The 19733-nt window shown below is 42.3% G+C and overlaps 1 protein-coding gene across 23 annotated transcripts in view; it reads right to left on the reverse strand.

Annotated features, from left to right (window-relative positions):
- The window catches only part of Pard3 (par-3 family cell polarity regulator), a 559894-nt gene that overhangs the window by 294088 nt on the left and 246073 nt on the right, over positions 1–19733 (reverse strand). For 19 of the 23 annotated variants that reach the window (XM_052726916.1, XM_052726919.1, XM_052726911.1 and 16 more), the window contains one exon: positions 1418–1549. The exons of the other annotated variants lie outside the window; for them this stretch is intronic. In XM_052726916.1, the coding sequence (XP_052582876.1) occupies positions 1418–1549 (132 nt within the window). The remainder of the gene's footprint in view (positions 1–1417; positions 1550–19733) is intronic. 23 annotated transcript variants of the gene reach the window in all.

Genomic DNA, 19733 nt, shown 5'->3' on the forward strand with positions numbered 1-19733 from the left:
GAGTGAAAATGTCCACAGGAGGAAAACTCAAAGTGGAACAACAAACCATGTCACTTTTAGGTCCCTCCTGGTTCCTCTGAGAAGGCTCAAAAGAAAGAGATGCCAAGGTTAACATTAAAAGGGACACTCTCTGAAAGATAGACAGTCCTCTGCCTCCTGAGTGTTGCATTTAGGACTGAGACTGACTATTCTGAGCAAGGTGGGTTCATGGGTGTAAAGCCAGACCCTGTGTCTAGAGATCAAGTCCAGCCTGACCTCCAGTGCAGGTCTACCACCTCTGCTGCGCTGGAGAAGTAAAATCCACCAATGTCCCCACAGTGGGAGACTTCTCATGTTCTATTATGTAGATCAGTCCCCCACAAAGAACAAGACATCTGCCTTCTGGGGTGCCTGCTAGCTCAGCATCAAGGCAGGTATCTGTCCTGCACATGCCTGCTGTTCATGACCACTGGCAAAGCTGCTGTGGTCACAACTGCAGGGGGGAGGGACGGGAGACACACAAGCTCTTTAGTTAGAAATGAAGCAAAGAGTAAAGATCTAGAAGCTTCCAGACCTCCTCAGTTCAAATGGCATCAAATACAGGAAGACAGCCATCTGTTCCACTCTGGTGACCCCAAACTGTCAATGCAGAAGACTGGTTTTGTTTTGTTTTGTTTTGTTTCATTAACTCTACATTCTTACACCCAGAGAATGCTATTCTCCTCATTGTATTTTAAATAGCAAAATAAAGAGAAGAGAAAGCTTCAGAAGGGACATTGGGCATTGAACCCAGAGGACTCAAGGAGAGCATTTAACTAAGCAAATCACAGAGGAGGGCAGCTGGAAGGAATGGCCAGCGAGGAGGAGGAATATGTTCCTTCTTTCCTGCCACAACAACTGCTTGCTTCTGGCCAAAATCATAATCTGACTTGTTTATTTTCTTTTTGCAGTTCTCGGCCCATCAGATGCAGCCAGGTGTAACTAATTATCCTGCTGATGAGACAGTGCCAATGTCTTCTTCCAGGTGTAGTGGTGTTGGTGCCAGATTTACTGAGTGGATCAGCATTTGTCAAGCCTCTGTGGAGGAAGATGCTTTAAGCTCAAGACTGAAGCACTTTCTTCATATCCCGCCTATCAAGTATTTCAAATAGCCTCAAGAGAGACAAACAGAGGCTCCATATTTGAGGAGAAATTAGAAAGTGTGTGGCTTCTCAATCCAATATCTTTTGATAAACACAAGCTTTTTTATATCAAAATCACAAAGAAAAATGATGTTACTTGTGAGACCAAAGATATCCCTCTGTGATTAAATCACACCCTTTCAGAGACCTGGGATGCCATTTTTCTCCACATACTGCAATAACAAAATATCATATAGCACATTTAGCCAGTTGCTGGCTGTGGAACAATGATGTCGAGAAAGGACATGGTACCTTACCTGCTCTTGCTTCTCCAGCCAACGGTCTACCATTGGGTGGCTGGCACTTAGAGAGGAGCGGGCATTGTCTCTCTGGAACTGGTTGGACCAGTTACTGGGATCTCTCGGGAGGCTCCTGTAGTTTTCATCTTTCTATTCAAAATGAAACAAAAGGGCATCTTTGTAAAAACACAGACCTCACAAATTAATGACACACCTGGGTTTTCTGACCTCGGGGAAATTTAGTCTATGTATTTGAAATATTTTTCCCAGTCTATACAAAATAGTAGACTGAAGACATTACATCTAAATTGTACCCCAGAAATGCCAGCAAGTGCCAGCATAGGGAAATTTAATGGGGACTGCATGAGAAAGCTGCACAGAATGCCCACTGTAGGCCAAGAATGTGCATCCTCCATGCTGTCACTGAAATCCATCTCCAGCCAAATGTACATACATACACAAAAGTGGCATGTTTTTCTAGAGACTCACACTCTCAATCAAGGCTTTTCTCTTTTATTCTTTTCCAATATTATGATGATGAGATATTGTCAATGAGTTATCAAAATGTTGAAAACAAGGAAAAAACAACACATTTTGTTCTTCTTTGGGTTCTTGAAGTTTTATTTTGGGCAAAAGATTTAAGACTCTCTGGGTTTTTCTGTTACTTACATCACAAGACTGCTGTCAAGATTAACTTAATTATCAAGGAAATGCCAGCCTATCATAATACTGGACACATGACAGACAAATATTGTTCATCCTGACATGGTTATGACAAGCAATGTCTTTACATGAGTATTTGTTCACTGCATTCTCAATTCACCATAGAAGGTCCAACTGCAATGCAGTACAGAATGCTTCTTTCAAATACTAAATTCTAACAACAGGCTCTAACTTTTGAACTGTAAAAACTGATTTCAATTTTCTGAGAAGAAAGAAAAAATCTGAAATAGGGAAGTCAAGTTTTTTCAGTCAATAACTAAATACAAAGTATTTTCAATAATAATACTTTAAAAATGCAACCCTCAGTTCAACTCAGATTGTACGAGAAGTTAAAAGGACTATAATATTCTTCATAATAACTGTAAATACACTATGCAATATTTTACTATTATTATCCATTCTCCTCCTTCACTGTGTGTGTGTGTGCGTGTGTGTGTGTGCATGTGTGTGTGTGATTGTATAGAGGGTGTATTCATGTATTTGCAAATAAGAATGTGTGTAGAGGCCAGAGGTCAACTTCAGTTGTCTTTTTCTACACCCCTGTCATTTTCTTGAGACAATCTCTTTTTCTCTTGTTGTAGAATATTATTTTAAGGTGTGTTACTTTTGTTTATGTTGCATTTGTTTAACTCTGTGAAGCTGTGTTACTGTGCCTGTCTGAAACACCTCATGGTTTAATATAGATCTGAACAGCCAATAGCGAGGCAGGAAATAGGATAGGTGGGGCTGGCAGGCAGAGAGAATATAAAGAAGGTGAAATCTAGAGAGAGAAAAGACCAAGGAATGAGAGAGGAGGAGGAGGACTCCAGGGGTCAGGCACCCAGGCATACAACCAGCAACCGAGTACAAAAAAAGGTATACAGGAATAGAAAAGGAAAAGCCTAGAAGCAAAAGACAGACAAGATAAAGATAAGAAAAGCTGGCAAGAAACTAAGTCAAGCTAAGGCCAGACATTGATGAGTAAGAATAAGCCTCTGTGTGTGACTTATTTGGGAGCTGGATGGTGGGCCCTCCAAAACAGTAAAAAAAAACAATCTCTCTCTCTCTCTCTCTCTCTCTCTCTCTCTCTCTCTCTCTCTCTCTCTCTCTCTCTCTCTCTCTCTCCTTCTCTGAACTTCTGGGTCACCTTGCAGCTGGACTGACTTGCCAATGAGCCCCTGGAAGGTAGCCATCTCCCCTCTCCCTCAGTGCTGGGGTCACAGTCACGCATGCTGTTGTACCCAGGTTTTTGTTTACATGGGTTCCGGGGATGAAAACTCTGGAACTACCTCATGCCTGTGCAGCAAGCATATTACCCATTGCTATACCTCCCCTGGCATTATTTTAAATACACAAGCTACCAATATCACAAAAATGGAACAAAGCAACGTGGTAAGAGGCCCGCATACTGCAGGCCTTAGCTGTGGGCCAGGACATAGTTCTCTTCTGCCCTTACGGAATTCTACCATAAAATATAGCAAGCATAAGATAGTCATGGATTTATCTAATAGTATGACTCGTGAAAATAAACAAACCTACATTTATCAACACAAACTTTGATGTGCAAGTCCAGAAAAGTCTTTATTAGAATTAACTCATAAAAATAAAATCATCTTTTAAAACTTGGTGGCTAATGGGGCTCAAGAGATGGCTCAGTGGTGAATGGCGTTTGCTCCTTTTCCCCAGGATCCGGGTTCAGTTCCTAGTACCCACGTGACAGCTAACAACTGCCTGTAATGCCAGCCCCAGGGAGTCCGGCGCCCACTCTAACCTCCACAGGCACCAGGCATGCACACTGTGCATATACATACATACATACATACAAGCAAATATGCAGACACATAAAGTAAAGATAAGTAACATGCTTTTCAAAAACAACATTTGGTGGCTAAAATAAATATTGATAGGAAGTACCTTCTACTAGAAAAAGCCTATACATCTCTGATTAATGAACTCAGGGAAATGGTGAGGAAAAGTCACCATAAACATGCTAACAGGAAGTCCCAGTCAACCAGAAAAGGGTGGACATGCTAGGAACTAAATGACAAAGGCCCACAAAGAGAAGAATGACTTGTTCTGACTTTCATGTCAACAACGGTGGAGCTGTGGATAGTTCTAGGCCAGCTCTATTCTCTCCCCACCATATCTGATCACTGAGGTAATTATTAACAGCTCCTTCCTCAGAACACAAGCCACTGAACAGAAGGGCTGAGAAGCCTATCCTGTGTCTCCAGTTGGAACTGCATTTCAGAGACCCAACAGACACAGCCCATGATGGTATGTTTGACCCTTCAGAAAATGGCCAAGCCACGGCAGCAGAGTCAGTACTAGAGAAAAAAATAAAGCATATCTGGTCAATGACGAGATGGTGAAGAGTGGCCATGGACCAGGAAGGCTGCAACATGAGGAAATGTCTAAAATTAAATACTCCTGCACTGACTCAGGCCTTCCTGAAAGGTTCTGGATCTCACTTTTCTCTTCCCTTCTTCTACAGTCCTCACAGCAGCCAACTACTGAAAACTCAACACGCTCCGTCAAGATCCTGCCCCGACTCACTCATACCTCATACGACAGACGCTACTGCGCTGGTTGCCGGCCAGACACTTGCCCCAGTCTCATCCTCCAACATGCTCTGCACCACTCCTGAGCAGATCTTTCTACCATGGGTGTTAGATGACATCATACCCGTGGTGACCCAAGAACCTGGACAGACACACTGCAGACTGCATCTCACACCTCTCCTTACCTCCACTCTCGCCTTGCCTAAGCCCAATTTCCAAGACATTTCTACTGAGGAAACACTAGACATTCTTCAAAGTCAGTCAATTGCCACTGTCTCTCAGGGAAAGTACCCGGGACCTAGGATGCCATGCTTTCTGTCAACATGGTATCCTAATTTTAACTCGAACTTTGATTTTCAAAGTTGCTATTTCTACTATTGCACTGAAGCCTGGACAAGGTCACCATTGACCTCGAACCCAGGCACCCGGCACAATGACCTGCATGTGGACACCTTCCTTGAATATGTTTTGTTTCCTATTTCACATGGTTTTAGATCACTCTTGTAAGCTTCTTTTAAAGTTGCTAAGGGAATGGTGTAAGGTGTTTTAAGGCAAACCTCAGCCCAAATGCAGTGACTGTAATGTCAGATCTTACTAAAAGATGTATTTACCTATTTCAGTTTAATGTCACACCTATAGTTTACAGTGGCAAATGTGATCACTTCTAAATACATCCAAAAAAATAGTGGATTATTTCTCCATTTAACTCAGTTATGACATAATTCATGCAACAGGGTACTGACAGATCATCACATGAAGGGAGATTATGGCTAAAGATCAAAAGACCTGTCCTTTATTGTATCTGAAAAATTCTACAATTTTGCATGTGTACAGTAAACTCTGAGGAGTTAATGGATAGGAAAAGTAAAACAGACATTACCTTCCCCAATAAAAGAGTATTCCTAATTCACAGTAAGTCTATGCATTAATGCATGTATAAAGACTTGCAAATTATAGCACTCTTAAACCATTACCAACTGAGTAAAGAAGGTTGAAAATATATTTTAATCCCCATGAAACATATCCTTTATTGTGTTAATAATATCATGCACGCTCTCTAACAATTTAGACACGTTCTTCTCCATAACCTTACCTAAAGTTGGGGTGAAGTACACACAGGGAACATGGGCCTGGAAGTGTATTCTGTGTTTATGAGGAAAGTGTAAGACTAAGCATCAAATATGAAATGCTTTTGCTATATCATAACATGTGGTTTGTCATGACTGCCCATTGAAATATGTATAATACACTCTATTCTCATTTGAAACATGTCTGGGGATAATATTTTAAAATATAGTTGTCTTAATCTTATCTATGCAAGATTATATATGCTCATTTATAGATTCTAACTATAAAAATATGAAAACTTCTAGCAAAGTATCTTCAATCTGATATTTCACAAATTAAAAACAGGAAAACCAAACCATCAAATCTTTTCTCCCTTCACATTATTTTTGTAAAAGCCCATAAAAGGTTAGTAATAAATTAGAAAATATCCATTTAAATCTCTTTCTCTCCACAACCAAAGTAATGCAAAAATTCTGTACACTAGCAAACTGTCAAACTAGCAAATATTTTCCTTTAGACATAAAAATATGCTGAGCATGGTAGCACGTGCTTGCAATCCTGGTACACAGAAGTCTGAGGCAGAAGGATCGCAGCAAGTCTAAGGTCAGCCTGAGCTACACAGTGTGTTCTAAGCCAGTTTAAGCTACAGAGTGAGATACCCTGTAAATAAATAAGAAAATAAATAAATGAATGAATGGTTAAATAAGTAGAGAGTTCAGATAACATAATGATTTATTAAACCATAAAACAGTAATGACAACTGAGGTTGCTAATGACAGGCAATGATTTATTACAGTTAAGTTAGGACTTCATCTAAAAGATTACATACAAAAAAAAAAAAAAAAAACAGTATAAGGAACCACTGTCCTTTTGTTGTTTTGTTTTGTTTATTATAAAATTTCCACATAAGAGGCTGTCCCATACAGCCACTAGTCTTCGGGAGGACTGTCCCTCTTGTCAGAGAGAAGCAGGTGTGGCTGCTGTGATTGGGGACTCTTCTGTCACCTGAATGCTCTGATGTCATCAGCAAGTGTAGAAAGTCCCTGGCCTGGGAAATGCATATTAACTTGCAGCTCCCTGGCAAGCTGCCTGTGGGACAGACCTCTTCCAGGGAAGGCGGGTAAGAGAATTCCACTACACCTCTCCTGAAGCCAACCACAAGTCAACAAGAAGAAATTCCACAGAGCTACCCACTGCTCGACAGCAGCTGACTTCTGGCAGGCTAAGGGGGGGCTTTCTCTCTGGGAAACCTGACAGCCCACCTTATCCACAATGCTGCGAACATGAAGATTGTTTCATGATTACCATGACGGTGATGGACGCACAATTACAATTGCATGTATATTTTTAAAAACCACTAAGTCTCACGATATTGTAAAATACAAACTATTCAACATATGAAAATTTCACATTTGTACCCTCCTTGTATCACATGATCCAAAGGACTCCTGTGTGATGTTAAGACTTTAAACTCACACATTTTTTGACACAGGAGTCCTGACTTTAAAAAGAATTCGATTCTGCACTTTAACACCTTTTCCTTCTTTTTTTTATTACGACAATTATTCTTTCGGGCGAGGGCACATGCATGTGGAGACAGGACAACTTGAACAAATCAGTTCTCCCCCTCCCTGCCAAGTGAGTCCAGGGGATGGTCAAATTCAGAGCATCAGTCCTTACTCAACCTCACCAAGTCATCTCAGCAGCCTCAGCTTATCATTTCTTTAAGAAATGACACCCGGGAGCAAAGAAATTGATTTTCAGGATACTTAACGAGGAACTATGAGACTAGCTTACCCATCAAAAGAAGGTTCAACAGCTACATTGTAAATGCAGAGAGTGTAGTAGTTGTTACCAGTGTGGACCAATGACATGCTTATGAAGACTTTTAGAAATAAGGAAAATAATGGATCTCACACCAAATATAGTAGAAGTTGAACAAAATGCCTTTTGCAAAATGCCTGAGGCTAGTGTTTTAGACACAACTTCCACCAGCACCACCTGGATTTGAGGATCTGCATACATTCGAGGCAACTTGGGGATGAGAACCAAACACAAATTTTGCTTAGTTTTCACATATGCCCCAAGAGTCCACCTTGTTGCAGAGACCCAGGTATAAGGAGATCTGACGGAAAATTGGGGTGCCTGCCTGCAGCCTTCGATCCTTGCATCAACACCGTGGCTGCTGTTGCTATTATTTACCAGCATCAAGACCAGCTTCCTTGGCCTTCTAGTACATACCCAAGACCAGCAGCTCTCCAGAAACCCTCCAGACCTTTGGGTTAGATTTTACTTGCTGAGGCATCCAGCCTTGTGGACTGAACAGTTACAGGATTCTCAGACTGAATCATGTAAGGCAATCTAACAAATGCCTTTTGCAGTATATATCCATTCTATCCTTTCTGTTCCTCTACAGAACCCCAACTAATACACACATAGCACAAGGGTTATTTTATGCCATGCTGTAATAATTTGTTACGTTTTGTAGAACTTATATCAGTGCTGAATGGCTTGAGCTCGGGCAACTCCAGGGCAAGATGAGTGCTCTGTGTTAGCATGGCTTACCCCACATGCATGGCTATGTTGAAGTGCAGCCCTCTTATCTATGACTTAATTCTCTAAAGTCTTCATTACCCATGACTAGCTGAAGTCCAAAAAATCCAAAGGAAAAATTACAGAAATAAACCATTGTTTTAAATTGCAGAACAAGATCTCTAGCTGTCTTAGTCTAGCCCAGCCAGGAGATGAGTAATGTCCTATTGAGTCCCCACACTGTGTACACTACCTGCCCACAAGTCACTGAGGAACAGACAGTTATCAGCCAGGTAACAGCATAGCATGGATCTTGGGACCAGGTGATCCTTTATTTCTCTTCCCAGCAGCTCAGGATGCAAGTGTGGTGAAGTAACCCAGAAGAGACTGTGACATCCTATTTCCTTTCTATTGAAAAGGTGAAGGTCCTCAACTTAATAATGAGAGAAAAGGCCACATGCCGAGGTTGATCACCAGAAACAATCTTCAATCCATGCAAATATGGAGGGAATGAAGGGCTCCTGTGCTGTGGGGCTTCCAATGACAACAGCCACAGCATGAGCAGTCCTGAATTAAGATGGAAAAACACTGACTGGGAGGTACAGGACTGCCTAAGGGTTTAAGCACCACCTGGGGGTTGTGGGGGGATGTGTTCCTGCAGATAAGGACAATAACACCTTGTTCTGATATTTCATCTTACCCTGGGCTAATGACCAGCTCCTAAGTAAGTATAAACAATGTTAGTGTGCATATACAGTTTCCTTCCTATCCTTTCTTTGTACTTAATAACTCCCCAGAGTCATGGAAAAAATAAAGGATTAGGAATATTTATGTGTGTGTGTGTGTGTGTGCACACACACACACAAAATTTATTCCAACATAACTACAGTAATACAAAAAACTTAGACAGCTTTATACTATTCATCATAATTAGTTATCCAAGCAAAATGGTAACATATAAAATTCTATCCCTTATTTTGTACACATCTAATTTTTCTGCTTCCCTCCTTTGGGATTTTAGGTACAAGTACCATCTAGCATCCTGAAAACTCTGAACTATCACTCTCTATATACGACAGAAACATCTCCAGTTGTTTATTTAGCTCATTGAGAATGATAAGAATACACAAAAACCCTGCTGGCACTGAACTCCAGAAGGTCCATGTAAAACTTACAGGAATGTCCACAATGCATTTCCAGAGAAAGCCAACGCTCTGGGTTGAAAGACTTGATAAAAGCAAAAGGAAGTATTGTGGTTTTATCTTGCAGAAGTTGGTGACAAGGTTCCTCTCAAACAAGAAAACCATCCCTGGGAACACAGGTCAGCATAGGCTAGAAACATGGATGGTTCCTGTATAAAGAGGGCTGTGCAGAACCTAGAGATTCCGGCCTGAGGAAAAGATGGGCAAGATGTCTGACTCTCTCTAGAGCCGGCTGACAGGCTCAGAGAACAGACCAGAGCATCAAAGGACAAATACCCAAACTCACTTAGGCTCTTAAGTTTGGAGCAACTTCCTTAATTGTTACTCATTTACCTAAATAGCTCACAATGCCAGGTAATTTCTTTATGAATTTTTTTTCTTCAGAGCTGGGGTCAGCCCTGGACTCTGCACAAGCTGAGCAGTGTTCCACCCTCCAAGTCCTCAAGGTAGAATTGAGAAGCTGGAAGGAATACTAGAGAGAATCCGACTTAAGTCCCTTGTGTCTGAAAGAAGAAACAGACTCGGCAAGTTACAGGGCATGCTCTGCATGATGTGGACCAATGGGCAGTACCTATGGGGACCCAGCACTGCACCCCATTCCTCAATGGTTCTGAGTAAGGAGAAGGTACAACTCCCTCTTCATCTACTTACAGTTAGCTTCCATGGGAAAGGGAGGAGTTTCTGATATCCTCTGATTCTTACACCCCGACCTCCTTAGTTTTTATACAGCAAGTGCAGCCTCCACAGATGAATTATATTTACGGTAGCGATAGCAGGAGACCAGCACATACTAACTAGTCTTCAGAGCAAACACGGTAAAGCATCTGCTTGACAATTGTGTCTCATTACAAGAACCTCTTTCCACACACAAGTAAGAATCCTCTTTCTCTTGGAAAACATGCTGAAGGTTGGGGAGGAGGACCTGAGAGGGGAATTTCCTTTTTTTCTGAGTTACCAAAGTGCTTTCTCCTGAATTCTGAGATGCTACAGAAGGGAGCTGATGGGGAACAGTCAGAGAGAACAAAAGCTTTCATGGTCTCATTTGTAAGGTCTTTCAAAGAAAGTAACATGGCCACTTAACGTTCCTGGATTGACAGCATAGGCAATCAGCCAGAGAAAACCGGACTACTATTCTGACTACCCACTCATCTTAGTTAGGTTCCTACTGTGTGATAAAATACAGTAACCAAAAGCAACTTGGGAGGAACGGATTCATTTCAGCTTACACTTCCAGGTAAGAGTCCATCCCTGAGGGAAGTCAGGGCAGGAACTTGGAGGCAGGAACTGAAGCAGAGACCACTGAGGGGTGATGCTTGTTCCTCACGGCTTGTTCAGCCTTTCTTAAGGCTCTCCCTGGGGTGGTATTGCCCCCAAGGAGAATATCCACATCAACAATTAATCGAGAAAATGCCCTACCAACTTCCCCACAGGCTAATTATTGGAGGCAGTTTCTCAATTAAGATTGCTTCTTCTCAGGTAACTGTAACTTGTGTCAAGTTGACAACAAAACAGGCAGGTCCACTCTTCCAACAAAGTGTAAAAGGAGAAAACAGCACATAAGTACTTCACGTTAGGTTAAATGTGAAACACTCGGAGAGGCTGGGAATGTGTATGTGCATGTGCTGGGGTGGTGAGTATCCCACTAGAGGTAGAACCTGGGTCCTGTCATATGCTAGGCAAATGCTCTTTCACGGAGCCACAGCCCCAATCTCTGGCTAATCTTGTTGAGCTACAACAACATAAAGAGCTTTATTTGATTACTGCCATTTAATTTTGAAAAACAAATCAAAGTCTAAAGCAACTCAAAAACATTTTACAGTTTGTGTACTTCTGAATTTGAAGGTAAGAAGTGTCTATTCCCATTTCTTCCATAAACACATGACTGTAAATGTTTTTATCTCGAATCTAATAGTAGAAATAAAGTGGCATGTTGCCAAGGGAAGGAGGCAGCATGCTGGGAGGCAGGCAGAGGAAGTGAACAGCAGGTGCCAGGTCCACAGGGTCTCATTCTCACTATCATCCGAACACACACAGGTAAGTCTTCGGATGGATGTACCTACACATTTTTCATCGGATGTGGATTTAAAGAGATTACTCAAATTTCAAAATCAAGATACTTGTGCCATATGCCATCACCCTGCCAAAGCAAAGTACAAACACTTCGTTCTCAAAAAATACTAAGCTTAAAAGGTCTAGAGGATTGACAGAACAGGTGGGGATTTCAGAGCAGGTTCCTTGGCTATAATCCCCTCAGCTTTCCTCTTCATCTTCCAAATGCTTCTTCAGGTAAGCTGTGTCCATGGGCGCATTTCTGAAAATGTTTATACATGTCATAATCCTACCCTGCATACTGCTCATAAACTAAAAGCACTGCTTCTGGAGATGTACGTTTGGGAATTACACCTCTCCACAGGAAGCAGGAAGAAATGGAGGTGGGACCTCTAAAGGAAAAAGACTTTCTACCCACCACTCTGGCAGACAAAGGGAGCAGGGCACTGATATGCAAGGAAATCACTTGCTCCCCAAGTCACAATTAAACATTATAACTCTAAAGCAATGAAGGGGTGAAGAGACTCTTGAGTACCTCTGTTGAAATCTTGCCACACCCAAAAATTTTACTTTGACTAAATCAGGAACAAACCAAGGATGGCATCTGGGTAGCTCACATAAATTAGATATAAAAGTGTGGATTTGCAGCCATAACAATTCACTCCATCTGAAACCAGTGACCATTTATTTCTCAAATGTAGACTTACAACAGAAAGGCTCTAACAATGCATCGGTAATTAATAAAATCAAATGAAGAACTTTAAAAGTATCTCATTTCGAGAGAGAAACAAGACAATGGGCTATAGCCTGAGTGTCAGCAGGTTCAAGAGTCACAAGGGGCACTATGGTCCTCCACATTCGGTTCTCCAGTCTGCTAACGTCACCTCTGAGTCATATATGTGGGTGATATCTACAGCGCTAAGATCTGGTACTATATTTTTTGGGGAAAAAATGTTTAGATTTCCAGAAAAAGTTGCAAAGACGGTACAAAGAGCCCTAGTACGCTCTTTGTCCAGCTTCCTCTGACGTCATCCTTCTCTGAAGCTGCCATGTTTCTGAAACTATCAGACGGAACTGGCAAAGGACTGGTAACCTACAGACCTCATTCTTTCCTATATGTTTTCTTCTCTCATGGTCTTGTTAATGCCAAGCTCTAGCCCAGGACCCCAAGTCACGGTTAGTCATGGTCCAATTAACTGCTTCCTCTCTCTATCTTGTTACATTAAAGTGAAGCTGCCTAATACAAATGAGAACCATTTTTGTTCCTACATTGCTAAACCCTAGGCTAGAACTCACAACTCCAAGGGCAGCTGAACATAACGGCACCAAGGACGCTCCGAGGTGAACCACGCTGTAGGTGCTCCTGCCCCAAGCTGATACTTTCATCAATGGGAGGGCTACTAAAGGCTGGATCCAACTTTGTGACATGAAACAGTTAAATTTATAAGCAAAATTATCAAAAGCTTCATATGCAAGCGACTTCAAATGATGAAGTAAGGCCAAAATCCTTGTAAGTGGGTGAAGACTGGGAATTTTGAAGTCAATATTGTCTACTCAGGACTATTTCTCGGTCCTTGTGTCTCAGAAAGCAGGCGAAACAGACTCATTTCCCTCTGTGCTCTGTGTGTGTCTCTCTGAAGGTATTCCTGAAAGATCCCAACTTCAGTTGGGATTTCTACTTATAGATGGTAAAAATATCATATCCAAGCTCAAATCTTTTTCCAACAGCACCTCTGGACTTCATAATTTTGAGCACAAATTGTACTGTTTAGCGTACACGGAAGCCGATGATATCCTAGATGTATCACAGAGACAGAAGAAACGGGTCACTAACAGCCTGGACCAGGTGTGGTTGGCACCTGCAGGCAGGCTCTTGTCCTGATGATTACAACCGCCACTAACTAAAAGCTCCAAATGGCACTGAGTCCAATTTAAAGTCTCTTAATACATGAAACAGAGGGGAATTCATGGGCATAGAGCTCTTCAACGGGAAAAACATGATGCAACCAGCAATCTAAGACCTGGGTCTCAGCAGGACCTCCTTTTAAGCTGTCTTGGGGCTGGGTGGGGGTGATTTGACGCCATCTCTGTTGTTCATTTAGGATTGGGGGGGGGGGGTTACTGTAGCAACCCCATCTACACTTAGCCTGCAAATAACTAAGAACATTTTCTTCTTGACAGCCAGCTGATCAAGGGTACTAGGGTATTATATTTCACATATGTGTGTGCATGGACATGTGTATTCGTGTTTGTGTGTAGGGAAGGACTTGAAAGCAGGCAGGCTCACATGTGTGTGGAGGCCAGGGGACAACCTTCTCTGTCACTCCTCAGGCACTGTCCACCTTTAAGACAGGGCCTCTCACTGACCTGGGGCTCAACCATGCTCAGCGACACTGGCTGGCAGAAAGTCAGGGGTCCACTGCCCCCACCTCCAGCGGTGGGGTTGCACACCATGCTGCCACTGCAGCTGGTTTTTAACACGCACATTCTGGGGACTGAAGTCGGCGCGATGTGCTCGCAACAGCAATCACTTTGTTGACTGAGCTATCTCCTCAGCTTCTACTTTGAAAAAAAAAAAATCAAATTGTGGGCTGAAGAGATGATGGCTCAGCTGTTAAAGGCTAGGCTCCCAGAAATATAAACTATAGGAAATTGCATTTACAACTTGACCAAGAGTTTGAAAGAATATATTACCAAGAATAGAAACCAGAGAGATAATTGGTTTTGAAATGGGTGAGGATGTAAAGGGGAATGGCAAATATGGACATCATATATAAATACAAGAATAAAGAAGTAAGCAGAAGCCGGGCGGTGGTGGCGCACGCCTTTAATCCCAGCACTCGGGAGGCAGAGGCAGGTGGATCTCTGTGAGTTCGAGGCCAGCATGGGCTACACAGTGAGTTCCAGGAAAGGCTCCAAAGCTACACAGAGAAACCCTGTCTCGAAAAATCAATAATTAAAAAAACAGTAAGCAGAAGGGCTTGGGAGATGGTCTAGTAGTTAGGAGTACTTGCTGCTCTTTCAGAGTTCCTGAGTGGGGCTCCCAGAACAAGCCAGTCCAGCTCCAGTTGGTCCAAATGCCTTCTCTGGCTTCTGTGGGAACCTGAACACACATGAAGTACCACAGAGAGACAAAATACACATAAATAAAAACCTTTAAAGGGGGAGAAAAAGGAAGTAAGCAGAGAACGCTTTAGAACAGGGTACAGGAGGTTTTGATACTAATGATTAGTCTACATATCAAATGTAAGCATTTCTTATGTTCGAAAACCCAGAGCAGGCAAATTTTGGAGGTGTCAAGTCTGAATGAGCTATGAAGTTCTCATCTTTGAAGCTGGGAGTCGGAACCTCCTGCACTGAAAAGCTCTGCAGACCGAAAACATGAGGGACGCACAAAGGCCAGAACCCAGCCACTGCCCTCAGCACAGAAATGCTGTTTCCAGTTCTGGTTCTGTCTAGACTGGAGGACAGTGTTTCAAGCCACGGTTGGCTGTAAGGCAGCTTTAAAGCACTTTAGAATAAGTTCATTTTAATTGACTTGAATTTTAAAATGATTAAGTGTGTAATCCAAGTATGAAAAGAAGTTAAATGTCACAAAAGCAAATAAATGCACCAGATTCGGTTCTGCTATGTTTATTATTATTATTATTATTATTATTATTATTATTATTATTACTGTTGCTATTACTATTGTTATTATTATGCCTAAAAGGAAGCGATCTCAGAATAACCATGACAGCCTATGTGTTCTTTCCCTCTCCTCTCCTCCTCACTACCTGTTGAGACAGGGTCACACTGTGCAGTGAAAGCTGAACTGGAGGTTGTCCGTCAGCTGTCTCAGCCTCTCTCTAGGGCTGCGATTACAGGGATTCCTGGCTCCTCACCAGCAAGGACATTATCTGTTTTCTATACGCTGGGTACCACACAGAAAGGGTGGAGTTCCAGAGTGGACAGAGAAGCTTTGAAGACTCCCCCGTCCCTGCCCCTCTCTAGACAAGAGTACAGCTGAGGGCAAAGCACCAGCCTGCAACCAAGATGGCCTGGGTTCATTCTAGGCACCACAGGAAACGATTTAGAAGACAGGATGATGGATCAATCAATAAAGCAAGGACCCAAGTTTGAATCCTCTCTCCCCTTCCTGCTCTCTCCATTCTCCCTTCTCTTCTCCTCCTTCCCTTCCTCCCCCACCTTTCTCTCTCTTCCCTGTGTAAGTCCACAAGAGAAACATGGAGCTATTCGACAAGACAGGTTTGGAACTAGAAAAGTATACCACTTCATGTTCGTTTCATGCACACATACCTCCAGCATGCCTAGGACTTCTCACAAAGCTATACGTTAAGTACTTCATGCTTTCCAATCATGAACTTAGGTGAAACAACAGTGACATTAAAACTATACATCTTATAAGGTGAGTCTAGCTCAGAAATCTAATTTAAAAAAAGAGGTGTCAACATAAGTTAACATTTAGAGATAGTCTCTGAAATACAGCCCTAAAATTTACTTTCATGAGAAATAATATAGGCAAAAATATAAATGTCAACCACAGAAAACCCACCAAATAACATTAATAGACATGAAGTCTAGAAAGTCAAGTATAAGAGAGAATATTCTGCAAATACTAATATTTATGAGATATAGCAAAATCAAAACCACAGAAATTAGGACGTTTGCTGGGAATTAAAGCATCCTGCCGACAGACTCGCCACTCCGGTAAGGACAGCTACTGTCTCCATGACTGCACACACAATCTCTGCCTTGGCATTACACTTCTTCATGATTTCAAAGGACTTACCTGCCTCTTTATACTTCCCATTATTTGATAATTAAAAAGCACAGTAGTATTACCATAGAAAGTAAAAATGTTTGTGGTGCCTTAAAATATACTAAAGGAAATGACTATTCAAATTAATTTCAAAACCTAGAAGTACAGGTGCGGGGAAAAGCGCTGATGCATGAGGCCCTAGGTTTCATCTTGAGCTTCCTGGAAAAATATTTAAAAGATGGGGTGATGGTGCAGTCAGCAAAGCAAGGACCTGAGCTTGAATCCTCAGCCCAGTGTTGGGGCCTGCCTCAGTCACCCCGGTGCGGGGGAGCAGAGGCTGGTAGACTCCTGGAGTTCACTGGCTAGCCAACCTAGCCAAAGCTTTGAAACTGCAGGTTCGGTGGGAGAGCCTGTCTCAAAAAAGAGTGGAGAGCAGCTAAGGGAGACACCTATTGCCAGCTTCTTGCCTCCATACTCACACAAGCACACATGCATCCACATGAACTCTAGAATGCGTGCGTGCGCGCGCGCGCGCACACACACACACACACACACACACACACACACACACACACACACACACCACTCTGAAGTTAGGAGAAAGCTCTCATTTCTCAAAGGGAAAGAGATGGCAGAGGCCTCAGTTAGAAAGCTCCTTTTCCAAGTGGCTCCATGTGTCGGGGAACCTCAAGAGCACACTAAGCATGGCCAGTAAACAGAGAAATGAGAAAGCCAGGGGGTAAGAAACATTCCAAAGCCTCTCTCTGAAAAACCAATGAATAATTTAAAAGCCATTGACAGCATCGTGAGGTGTTTTTATTATGGCTTTTTTCCCCCTCCGCTAATTGGAAAAGGCTCTTTCTTGGAAATTTGCCAACGTGTACTTTCATGCTAAATCTACCGCTGTTTAATTTCTAAGGGAGGAGGTAAATGACTCATCAAAGCTTCACCTGTCAACATTTAGGGGGGACACCGCTGCTTGTGACACCACACTGTGGAGGCGTGGTCTTACCCACTGAACTCCCCGCTTGCCAGTTCTGCTGAGTGCCCCTGCTGCTTTTTATATGACCAGGTCACGGACTCAGACACACAGCTATACTGACTCAGAATAAGGAGGACCAGGGAGGGAGGCAGGGAAATGACTTACATATCCACACAGGTTAAAATCAAGTGTCGACTGCACGTGAAATCTCGGGTGAAAACCAGTGCCTAACAAGCCACTTTCCACACTGTCTCTACTACAGTGGAAAGGTAGACAGCGAGGAAATGCTGCACACAGGACTGAGTGATACCCGAGAGAACTCCAAAAAATGCAAGGTTCCCTTCCCTGCCCTCCTCCACCTCTCATACCCAAATAAAGTATATAAAGAATCCCAGAATTGCACAGAAACCTACTCTCAGAGGTCTAGCCAACTCAGCATCATGAACGCCTATGCATACTGGCCCTAAACTCCATAGGGGAAGTATACTTCGTCATCCCACTTGATCCATCTGCCTTTGCCTCTACAGCCCAAATGCCCACTACAAATTGATAATAATCTACAACATCTTAAAATCATGCACCATAGGTGGGCTCTCATGGATTCAGAAGAACTATACTTCGTGCTCTGTGCCAACCAGCGAGCAATCTTTCTTCCCATCCTCTTTCCTAATATGAAAAATAAAAGGGAGGTCTTTTCATAGCTGAAAACATAGAAACATTGAATGAGATAGACAGACAGACAGACAGACAGATGTGAAATGTTTTATAGTACTAACAACATATAATTTGAGATTTATTTATTTTTATTTTATGTGTATTGGTGTTTTACCTACATGCATCTCTGTGCACCACCCATATTTCTGGTGCCTGTGGAGGCATCAAATCCACTGGAGCTACAGTTAACAGACTCCAGTTGAGAGCCGCCTTGTGAGTGCTGGAAATCAAACCTGAGTCTTCTGTAAAATGCTCTTAACTGCTGAGCCAGATCTCCAGTTCCCATTTAGACAAGATTAGTAAATTAATAACCGAGAAATTAACCAAGAAAAACACAAAAAAACACACTGTTACCCACTACCTATCTGTATCCTTTGTGAGGACATAATGTCATCTAGGGGCTTGTATCAACCTAGGCCTTGCCTTTGGGAAAGTGTGGCATGGGCAACAGAGAATACTATTCTGTGTAGTAGAGCCAAGTGTTATTGGTTAAAATCACCATTTCTAAGAAAGAAAATATATTCAAGGTTGTGTACCAACATGGATATTTACAATGTGAGAAGAGATAAACCAAAAATGGTCAACAGTGAACATAAATCAGAGAAAACTGTACAGTAGAATATTTCACATTGTTAAAAATGTTCTCTAATAAAATTCAAATAGAAAATCTTCGTAGTAGAAGAAAAATGTAGGAATACTGAGTGTGCAGGCATGCAAAGCTGAGATAGCATGTGTGCGTGTGTGTGTGTGTGTGTGTGTGCGTGTGCATGTGTGTGTGGGTGTGTGTGTGTTTCACCAGTATCCCCATCCAAATACTAATCAAGTCCAACCCTGCCTAGCTCCGGAGAGCTGATGAAAGCCTGTTTGCGGAGGTGCGGCGACCCACCACTGACATCTCAATGTTGGAGTTACTGGGCTTTAGAGACACAGGTGATTTTACATTATTCTATTCTTCTGGTTTCCCTGGTGTTTCACAATGACAGATACATATTATTTACTACAGAGGCAGAAGTGCATTTGGTTAATTATTCTAAGCATCTCAATATGCCCCTTGCATGCCTTCCTCTGCGGCAGGAGTGGGAAGGATGATGATCACTCCCCAGAGCCTCAGCCAGGAAGAGTCTGCACTGCATACAAATGACTCTGCCTATCTGAATTTAGTGGTGGGAACTTCAAAATCCAGTGGCAGTAATTAAGGGGAAGCTCCTTGGTCTATTGCCACTCAGAGTATTTGGAGGTTCCGCCTCCATTCTGCAGGCGAGGCAAGCTCCTGTGAGAACAGAATAATATCTAGTGTGCAGACGGCTGGGATGCGCCTGCTTAGAAGCAGGCCAGATGTGTACCAGGCCAGGCATGTTCTGCGGATTTTTCCAACAATTTTTGAGAAAGGAATTCTAAGTATTAAACACTTTCATGTTTGAAATATGATTTTAAAAAAACCGATCTATCTGCTGTAACTACACCTCAGTCACATACATACCCAAGATACTAAATGAGTCACAAATAGAGCCTGGTTATACTCAGACCACTGGCCTGCCAAACCTGACTGGATGAAAGCACACTTGAAACAAATATTTTTGAACTGTAGACTTCCCTTGTTTATAAACTTGTAAACTTGTAAACTTATAAACTTATATAAATTAATTCTGACAAAAATTAAATGCCATGAGGCCTATTCAGAAAATAAATTTTGCTTCTTTGGACAGTTTACTTCAAGTCCTCGCAGGGCTCAAACTGGCTGCAAGGAGAAAGCAATCTAATG

Source organism: Peromyscus californicus, unplaced genomic scaffold (genome assembly GCF_007827085.1).
Source record: "Peromyscus californicus insignis strain IS unplaced genomic scaffold, ASM782708v3 Scaffold_8__1_contigs__length_139910024, whole genome shotgun sequence".
NCBI lineage: Eukaryota > Metazoa > Chordata > Mammalia > Rodentia > Cricetidae > Peromyscus > Peromyscus californicus.